Source organism: Mastomys coucha, unplaced genomic scaffold (assembly GCF_008632895.1).
Source record: "Mastomys coucha isolate ucsf_1 unplaced genomic scaffold, UCSF_Mcou_1 pScaffold3, whole genome shotgun sequence".
Taxonomy (NCBI): Eukaryota; Metazoa; Chordata; class Mammalia; order Rodentia; family Muridae; genus Mastomys; species Mastomys coucha.
This window is the reverse complement of record NW_022196909.1, coordinates 33,650,160-33,660,460: the sequence shown is the minus strand read 5'-3', so window position 1 is coordinate 33,660,460 and position 10,301 is coordinate 33,650,160. Positions and strand designations below refer to the sequence as shown.

The following is a 10,301-nucleotide window of genomic DNA, read 5'->3' as shown; positions in this document are numbered from 1 at the left end:
GGGAGGGAGGGAGGGAGGGAGAGAGAGCACAAGCTGAGAAGAATTTCTTCCAGATGATTGCAGTTAGTGGGAAGAATCACAATACCCTGCAACAAAAGGTGGGAGAGGTTTTAAAACCCAGGAAAGAAAGCACTGGAGGACCCCCGGGGAGGAGGGGGAGCAGCTGATTGCTGAGCGGGTGGGAGTGGGGCGGCTGATTGAAATGGATGGGGATTTCTGTTTCTTAATTGAGTTTTAAAGTGAGGCCCTGATGTTCCCACAAACACTGCAAGATGGAGCCCGGTCTTTCTCTATGACATTGTCTGATTATTAGGTTCCTTTAATACATCTGGAAGACATGGATCTAATGTCCGTAAGATGAGAGCCGGGAGGAGATTATCACTCAACAGGAGCGAGAAGAACCATTTCAGATTTCCTATAAGACATGCTCTAAGGAAGAGCCTTAAGGAAGAGCCTTGCTCCAAGCAAGGCTCATTGTAATTCGAAGATGAAATGGCAGGCCTCCCCCACCTCTCACCCCACCCCCACCCCCACGCCCGCTGTAGGCCCAAGTGTTTGAACACTTGGTCTCTAGTTTGGTTCCCAGTTGGTGGCGCTGTTGGAGAGGTTATGGAACCTTTAGGAGGAGGAGCCTAGCTAGAAAAAGAAAATCACTGGGGATGGGGTTTGGGGTTTTTATAGACCGACTTCTCTTCTATCTTTGCTTCCTGTTTGCCAAGCCAGCTTCCTGTCCCTGCAACCATGCCTTCCCCAGCATGACAGGCTGTATCCTGTCAGGACCTGTAAGCCAAAGAAAAACCTTTTGCTCCCAAGTTATTTTCTATACCCCAACAAAACATATTAAGGCCGTCTTGATCAATGAGAGACTGGGTTTTGAAAGTGAGAGGTTCCATGTGGCTGGAAGGAGCTGAGCGAGCTTAGAATGAAATTTGAAAATTCCCACCCAGGCTAGGCATATTGGTAAATACCTTTAACCATGCTATTAAGGATACAAAGGCAGGCTGGTGTCTTGAGAGCCCAACCTATATAGTGAGTTACAGAATCTTCAAAGCTACACAGAGAACTTGTCTCAAAGAAATGAGAGAGAGAGAGAGGAAGGGAGGGAGGGAGGGAGGGCAGAGGGAGGGGAGGGGAAGGAAAGTTAAAAGAAGGAAGGTAAAGGAAAGACAGGAAGGGAAGGCAGGAAGGGAGAGAGGGACAGGGAGAAGGAGAAGGAAAGAGAGAGAGTGCTCACACTTGGAAATGTGGTAGACCAGAGATATGATGGGAATGTTTAGAAATGAAAGTGGAAACTTACAACTAACTTCAAGACTGTAAGCCAGCTCATGTGAGTAATGAATTGACTTCAAATTTATTAGACAATTTCTAAAAACAAGGAAGTTATGGGGGAGGGGCATGAGCTCTGCACCTAGCTGACTGAGAAAGTAGAGGCATGGGCAGAGAGGACCCAACAAGGCCCTGTTTAAATAAGGTTCCCTGAGCACAGATGTGCATCTGAATACATTGCATGCCTTTAGTGGGCGTGGCTGCAAGTGATCAAATGTTCCAATAGCCATTTCTACTCTAGTTACAGACTGACCGCAAACTACATCATTATACTGGGGAACTGTGCAAGATTCAAGCTAAAATAATGCTGAAAATAAAAAAAAAATAAATTAATTAATAAAATAAATAAATAATATGATATAATATGAAATTAATAATAACAATTACCAAACATTATTATAAAACAAATAAGTAATAAAATGAATGAATAAGTAAAATCAAACAAATAAATAAGCCAAGGAATTAGCCGGGATCATCCAGAGTTTGATAGATTTCTCCGATTAAGAAAACAAAGGGAGAGAGAGGTCTGTCTGGGGAAATGTTTCAATGGTCAAGAGTGCTCGCTGCTACTCTTTTAGAGGACCCAGGTTCAGTTCCTAGTGTCTACCTGTAACTCCAGCTCTATAAACCACCTTCTGGTCTCTACAGGCACACACATATACGCAGGCAAACTCATATGCATAAAATAAAAACATTTTTAAGGTGGCAGATGAAGAAGCTTGCGATGGTGACAGAGATGTGCGTAGAGTGCCCAACTATCAACAAAGTACGTGATACATCAAAAACAGAAACGGGGAGCCTATAACTAAAGATTAAATGCTTTAGCACAGAGCAAGGGCGTCAAAGCAGCTAATCTTTTCAAAACTGGACAAGACTCCACACATCCACGGGCTAAGTAAAGATACAGCAACTTCGTGGAATGAATACAGAGACCCTCAGAGTCGGCAGGACAGGGGCTGATGTGAAAAAAAAAATCAACTTGAAACTTTCCAGGGTTTGATTTCCTGTCTAGATTTGAGATAGTAGAAGACAGGTGAGGGACCTGGCGGATAGACCCTTAGCAAACGTTTGATCGGAAGCTCAGAGAGGTCAAATGCATTCAAAAGGAAGAAATCAAGAACCCTGAAACGCGAAGACACACGTGCGCAACAGCAACCTCAGGAAGAAGAGGGGAAAAGAAAGCGGGTGATGATGACTGACGTATGTACCGATGTAGCACAGGCACACTGCTGACAGGAGAAAGGGAATGCTGGGGGGCAGCAAGCCACCTATTCCTCCTGGGCAAGGCACCTGTGAATAAGCGAGGAGTAAATCTGAAAGGAGAGAGCGATGCCCAGAGTGAAGGGCCTATATGCAGTGTCGATATTTGTATCACATATGTGTGTTATAAATGAAAACTTGTCAACAAAGTAGTCTCTGTAAAAACTGAGCTGTATTCTTTAAGCACATAGGCAAAAAACAAACTATTTTTAAAAAGTTTATTTTAGTCCAGTTAAAGAAAGACTTGAAAAGTGTCTTGCTAACAGGTTTGACAAAAACAAACAAACAAAAAACCCAAAAAAACAAACCAAAATAAAAAAAATCACCACCACCAACAACAAGAACAACGACAAAAATCAACCAACCAACCAACCAACCAAACAACATCAACAACACCAAATCATTCTGCCAAATGGAAAGGGATCTCACCCTTTTGTTAAATGAAAATATTGTAAAGGACAAACAGCGTGTGCTGTGACATACCAAGGCATTAGATATGTATTGGCATAATAGCCCTCGGGTAGAGACTGAGATGAAGTTATGGTCCATGAGGCAGATGGAGCCATGATGACATAGACTAGTAAAGTTAGCAGCATCAGGATTAACCTATGATAGACTGTAAACAAGAACACATCCTTCTGACTCAAGCAGAACACCCTCTTGAGGAACCCATATGCATCATCAAGCAAGCCTCAGGACGTTTAAAAGTATCGAACCAATTTAAATCATCACAACAGAGTACAATAGAGTTAAAATTAAAATGAAGGAGAGAATTTGAGGAGTCTTCATCTACTTAGGAACTACGTTATTTGAATCATGTTAAATAAAGAGCCAAGACATCGGAATCTATAGGATCTTAAGACAGCCATGCTGAGAAATAAACATGGGACTCTGGATGCTGGAGAAGAAAGACTGGCAGTCTAAAGTCTGAGGAAGAAATGAAGACAGAATAATCATCAAGTCAATAGAACCCATACATGTTTGTTTTTTATAAATAAATAAATTAATAAATTAATTAATAAGCAGACAATTCTCACCCAAGAAGTAAGCAAGCCCATCATCTCTGGGGAGAAGCAAAGAGAGTGAGTCAACATTCAAACCCAGGAAATGAAAAGGAAGGCTCACCTCTGAGTTCACAGAGATTAACACAGGAATGCTAACAGCAGGAGCACTTCATGACAAAAGACCACTTATTTACATGAAAGAGAAAAACTATCCTTGAGAGAAAAGCACAGACCCTGTCTTAGTCACAATGTCTATTCCTGCACAAACATCATGACCAAGAAGCAAGTTGGGGAGGAAAGGATTTATTGAACTTACATTTCCACATCCCTGTTCATCACCAAAGGAAGTCAGGACTGGAACTCAAGCAGGTCAGGAAGCAGGAGCTGACACAGAGGCCATGGAGGGATGTTCCTTACTGGCTTGCTTCCCCTGGCTTGCTCAGCTTGCTCTTATAGACCCAAGACTACCAGACCAGGGATGGCACCACCCACAAGGGGCCTTCCCACCCTTGATCACTATATGACAAAATGCCTTACAGCTGGATCTCACAGAGGCATTTCCTCAAGGGAGGCTCCTTTCTGTGTGATAACTCCAGCTGTGTCAAGCTGACACAAAACCAGCCAGTACAACCCCAAATAAGAAAAATGTAAACTATCTAATTAGTCCTAGAGGAAGAAGTGATATTGAATTAGTGATGAGATAAGATGACGAAGGAAAGAGGAAGATGAGGGAGAGGAGGAAGGAAAGAGGAAAAGAAAACCACTTCCCATAAAGTAAATGACTGATCCAGATTACTTCCTTGGAGAATTCTATAGAATCTTGAAAGAAATAATATCAATTTTGCAAAAAAAAAAAAAATTTCCAGAAAATAAAAATAAAAAGGATGCTTCCTAGTTTGTTTCTAAAAGCCAGTGTTATCTGGATTCAGAAGCTCAAGCAAGACATCATTAGAGATAATGCTGTGGAATAATGTGCCCCATGGACAAGATGGAAGAAAGGAGAAATGTTGGCAAATCAGACCAAAAACCACACCACAAAGGTCTATGCAGCACAACTAAGTTCAATTTATCCTGGCATCAAAGGTGGTTTAACATCTGAAGAACAGTTAATGTACTATAGTCATTTTTTATAATGAAGGACAACCAAAACAAAAATCATATCAATAAAGGCAGACTTCATGGTATTCAATTCACATAAGAAAAAAACTTCTCACTACTGGAGAAGTAAAAAATACATTTCCTCAAGTTTATAATGATAACCTGGGCCTGCAAAATGGCAACGTTATCCTTAACAGAGAAAGACAAAATGTTTCTCTTGGGACTGAAATGTTCAGTTCTACCACTGATACTGATGGAGAGGAGGGCTACAAGATAGTAGAATAAGACAAGAAAAAATAAGTTCATGGAGCGTACATTGGCAGCAATCAAAAGTGTCTTCACTTATAAATAGGATGAACTAACATACAGTAAAACCTGGAGATAAAACAAAAGAGACAAGCTTTGTGTGTCATTGCCGGTTACCAAATCATTATGTAGGTAAATAATAATGGCTCCACGAAAGGAAATGAACATGAGAAAAGGAAAGTAAAGAAAAAACTCCACTAGAAAGAACGTAAGAAATAATAAAAATAAATAAATAATAAAAGAAATAATAAAAGACCCAAGAGAATCATGTAGAAAAACAGAGAAAGGACTTGAAAGGTGAAGGTGAATTGAAGAGTATGGATCATATATAACATCCTAACAGCAGTTTCTCCTCCACCCCTGTCTCCACCCCTCACCTCCTTCAACCTGTCTCCTCCCTCCCCATCCACCATCCACCCCTCCTCAGTTTCCCTTCATAAACTGCAGGTCTCCTGGGGATATCAAGACATATCAAGTTGCTATAAGGTTAGTCTCCTCCCTCATAGTAAGGCTGGGCAAGGCAAGCCAGTAAGAGGAAGGGGGTCCCCAAAGAAGGCAATCGTGCCAGAAACAAGCTCGGATTTTTCACATTCACGGATGAGAGGGCTTTATAATTCTGAATCTCCCCCAAACAATCCTTCAGATCGGCTCAGTTTCTACTAAGACCACCAAATTTTCTGTTTGTATGTTTGCTTGTTGTTTTGTTTGTTTGTTTGTTTGTCTTTAAATAAAACTAAGCAAGATGATTACAGCCATATGGATAGGTAAAGCCCCTAGGTTACCAGAAGCAATGTTTTTGTTGTTGTTATTGTTGTTGTTGTTGTTGTTGTTTTAGAAAGCAGTGCTACAGTGTCTACCAGAATCACCCTAAGTATGAGGCTGGTATAACGACAAGCACACACATACCTCATGGGAGCTCCTGTACCTGTAGCCAATTGATTTTGAATAAATATGCCAGCTAAACTCAGAAAATTTTCAACAGATATTTTTGAGACAATTAGTCCAAACTGGTACAAAAATTATTCTAAGTCAATGCCAAAAATACTGAACTTGAAGGTTTATTTTACAGTGCACAAAAGTAAATCAAATGGAAACACACACACACACACACAGAGAGAGAGAGAGAGAGAGAGAGAGAGAGAGAGAGAGAGAGAGAGAGAGAGAGAGAGAGGGAGGAGAGAGAGTGAGCTGAAAATTCACATAGGTAGAAAAGGGAAGACACTTCTGATTTTGGATTTGTTCTTATTTCCTGTAGACAGCAGCAAGAAACATGACCCAAAAGAGACAAACCAGTACATTGTATTGTAGAGAACTCTGTTATTCATAAGACATCATTGTGAAGTGGAAGATGTTTAGACCAGTCAGCAGTTAAGGACCTGGGATCAATTACTAGCACCACATAGTGGCTAACAACCATTTGTTACTACAGTTCCATGGGATCCAATCTCTTCTACTGAACAGACAGACAGACAGACAGAGAGACAGACACACACACACACACACACACACACACACACCAAAGACATTTTTGGTATCCATTCTTACAGTATATATGAGACCTGAGACAGGAACTTAGAACTTGGGAGCAAGCGTTTTGAAAAAAAGGAAAATCTCTAGATACATTGTGGGACCTCACCATTGGGTAAGGGGCATTTGAGTTATGGAGGTACAAGGGGGCAGATGGGAAATCTGAAAACGCCACTGACCCAATCCAGAAATATTGAAACAAAATAATTTCGATTTGAAAAAAATACAATTGAAAACAATATGTAAAGATATTTAGAAATAGAATCTGTAACAAAAATCGTCTATTATCTATGAGAGGGGGTTTGTAGGGCATGCAAGTTCTTAGAAAACATTGTATAGCATTAGTGTGTAATCCGTGCTATAGTGCTATAATGAGTTTGGCATCATTTCTAGAGCACTTTCTATCCACGGATGAGAAGCCTGAAGATACAGGGCCTACTCTAATTTATTCAGCCTCATTAAGCTTTAACTTGCGTGAAACACAAGTTCAGAATTCAAAATTTCCAAAATATATACTCAGAAAGTATTCGGATTGAATTGTAAGTGGCAAAAAAAAAAAAAAAAAAATGGAGGAATTGATGATGCTTTGAAACATCAGTCCTCCCTAAATTCTCACTGGACCAAAACAGTCTTGTTTTGGCTGAACTGTGTGATCTTTGGTTCATAACTTGTTTACAGTTTCGTTCCCCAGGCTCTGCCTAACACATTACCTGGCACATGTTAAATAACAAACCAGTTCTTAGTCAATTAAACAGTGACGAGTGACTTCCAAGGGCGCTTTTTTATGGGTCAAGCAATTAAATCAACTTATTTAATAATCAACATTGATTGGTAAACACGGGATCCATTACTCTTTGATGGCACTTCTGGATGGGACGCGCAGAGCCCATTAAGATAACTGGGTTTGGCATTTCTCTTGTTTTACGACCAGCTCCGTAAAACAGAGCCGTAGCTCTCCCCAAGCCCTTGACTGTCCTGTGCTGCTTCTTTGCTCTGTAGATATTTAGCACGTATGCATCCATTTACAAGATAGAAGCCAGGTCTCTGTAACTATCCATGTTCATAATTTCAGGGGCTCCATCGTGATCCATTCATGTTCCCCTAGTAATGGCATTGTACTGCAATGATTTTAAAAACGTATCTGAAATTACCATCCAATGTAAAATGCTGATCAAACATAAGGCGTTGAAACCACCACATGAAAATAAACACTGTGGCTACAACCATCCAACTCATATTGGATACCTTAAAAAAATGATGTCGATTTAATAAACTCAAAGAAAAACTAGTATGCACAAAACAATGGGTGTTCTAGTAAAAAAAAAAATGTATCTCTTGCTTATAAATAGTGATTCCCACTGTGATTGAGAAATTAGGCTTATTTAATAAGTCGGTGTGTTTGGCTCAGGCTTTATGTTTTGTTGTTTGAGGAGAGTGGGATAAAGTAAACTGTAGCATTAAAAGCCAGCCTCATTCCAATTTATTTTTATAGCATCATACAAAACAACCCAAGCTTAAAGTACATTCAGGCACGGAGACTCAAATCCCTAATGGGAAGAAAGCAGTTCCATAAACAGATGTGATCATGGATTCCGAGTTTTGCTTGCTGGTGGCAAAAAATAAAAGTACCAACTCAATAAGTTTTAATTTATAGGCATCTCCACCAGAAAGCCTTTGGGCGCTTTGAACAAAACTGACTAAAAATAAAATCCCCGTACGAATAAAACTTCATTGGCTCCGTTCTTCTCACTGGGAAATGTAAATTCTTCAGCTGGAGAAAGGGACGGTGTCTCTCTAGCTCTTGGAGCTAGGTGATCTCGGAGAATATATGGGCATGGGTTGTACTGCTGACACTTGGTTGAAGAGGAAAGAGATACCCGAGGGGTCTCCAGATACCTGTAGTCGCTGTGGTTCCGCCATGACCCTTCTGGGCTTATGGTGTAACTCTATGGCTGTTTTCTGTTCTATTTCTCTTCTATATCCTGTCTCTTTCTCAGACCAAACTTCCTTCCTGCATTTTCCTTTTTTGCTATAAAGATTGGTCCTGTATGTGTGTGTGTGTGTAATATATATGTATGTATGTATATATGTATATATAGTACATGTGGTGTATACGTGAATACACGGTCATGCCTGTTCTTATGTGTACTTATGTGCCTGCACATGTGTTTAAGTGCATATGGAGCTCAGAGGTTTGATGTGGGGGTGTTTTCATATATCACCCCCACCTTACTCTCACTGAACACAGCGTTTTGTGATTCGGCTTGAAAGGCCTTCCAGTGAGCCCTAGAGAAATTCTCCTGTCTCCGTATCTCCAGGGCTACGATCCTAGACACACACATGGTCACACAGCACCGTGTCTGGCGCTTACACGGGAACTGGGAATCTGAACTCAGGCCCTGAGGCTTGCATAGAAAACAATTCACTAGGTAAGTCATGCTTGGAGCCCTGACCTAAAGCTGTCTTTATGTACTTCCGCATGCCAAGTACAGACAATGGAACAACGAGCCAGGTGCGGGATTCAAATAACAGAACCATGAGCCAAGCGTGTGGGGCTGCCGTTGGATCCAGACCTTACCTGACATGATTCTCCTTCAGAGTCTCAGTAGTGAACTCCAGTATGTCCGCCGCTGTCCCCACAAACATCAGAAGAAGTTCAGAAAGTTGGTCTCTAGTGATGGTCCCTCCAATGGGGAGAAGCCACCGTCCGATGATTAATATTAGCAAGAGAGTTTGATGAAGTCCTAAGGTCCAGACTGGTTCACATACCATGGTTAAGTTGTCAACAAAGCCCCTGGCCTGTTGAGCAGAGACATCAGGATTAGGAAACACCAGTGTGTACACGACCATCTACTTCAACATGGTTTTCAGCTCTCCGTCAACAGTGTGTTTTTTTGTCAACATTTTCCAAGAGTCATTGTTTAATAACTAAGGAAAATGACATGCCGCTCCTCTTAGCGGAACACTCTACAAAGGAAATACAATGGGGTTTTTGAAGCAGGATTTACTTAACACGTGGCTAATTTAAACCTTACGCGGCTAACAAGATGATGCCTTGTGATATTTAAAGCATCTATTTAATAATGTTTTAAAGATCATTTGGGTGTTTTATTATAGTCCATAATAAAGTATGACGCATAACAAACTTTGATAGGTTCCATATTAAAATTATAAAAAAACAGTCCAATATTTTTCTCTTACTGATTTAAAATCTGAATTTATTGACATTGGAATTTTTGCAATCATCCTTGTGTCCATCGCTGCCTTAAAACTTTAATTAGAAATAATTAGAATAATTATAGTATTTCCTATCTTTACCCTGAATAATTAGCATTTTATTCAAAAATCCATAATTCAACAAGAAAAAAATTAGCCTGCCTTTACTCTTAGGTTTGAGAAAATGTTAGATCCCACAGTATATCCCGGAGGAAATATCCTTCCCATTTGTCTCCTAAGTAAAATTTAAAATATGTTACTATTGGCTTAGACTAAACTATTTAAAGACTACGAGATGTATGTCACACGTAGACAGGATAATGGTTCCAGGTGATCTATCGAAGCAGCCTAGTTACTATGGGCAAAGTTGACATTCATCTTTGGATCAGTCCTTATATCAAATATACAAGGACAGAGCAAGAGAAGTGACCAAGGACTGGTCGAATCCACACAGGAAGATCAAGAATTATAAATTTTTTTTTTTTGTTACTTTCTTCTTGACACTTCTCTCATGTGGCTTCACACACAACTCATTTAACTCACAGGGGCAACTCATTATCAGGA

General features: G+C 40.3%; 1 protein-coding gene across 2 annotated transcripts in view; it reads right to left on the bottom strand.

Annotated features, from left to right (window-relative positions):
- Window positions 1–10,301, bottom strand: part of Tmem26 (transmembrane protein 26) — a 49,252-nt gene that overhangs the window by 14,699 nt on the left and 24,252 nt on the right. For both annotated transcript variants that reach the window (XM_031348773.1, XM_031348774.1), the window contains one exon: window positions 9,100–9,320. In XM_031348773.1, the coding sequence (XP_031204633.1) occupies window positions 9,100–9,320 (221 nt within the window). The remainder of the gene's footprint in view (window positions 1–9,099; window positions 9,321–10,301) is intronic.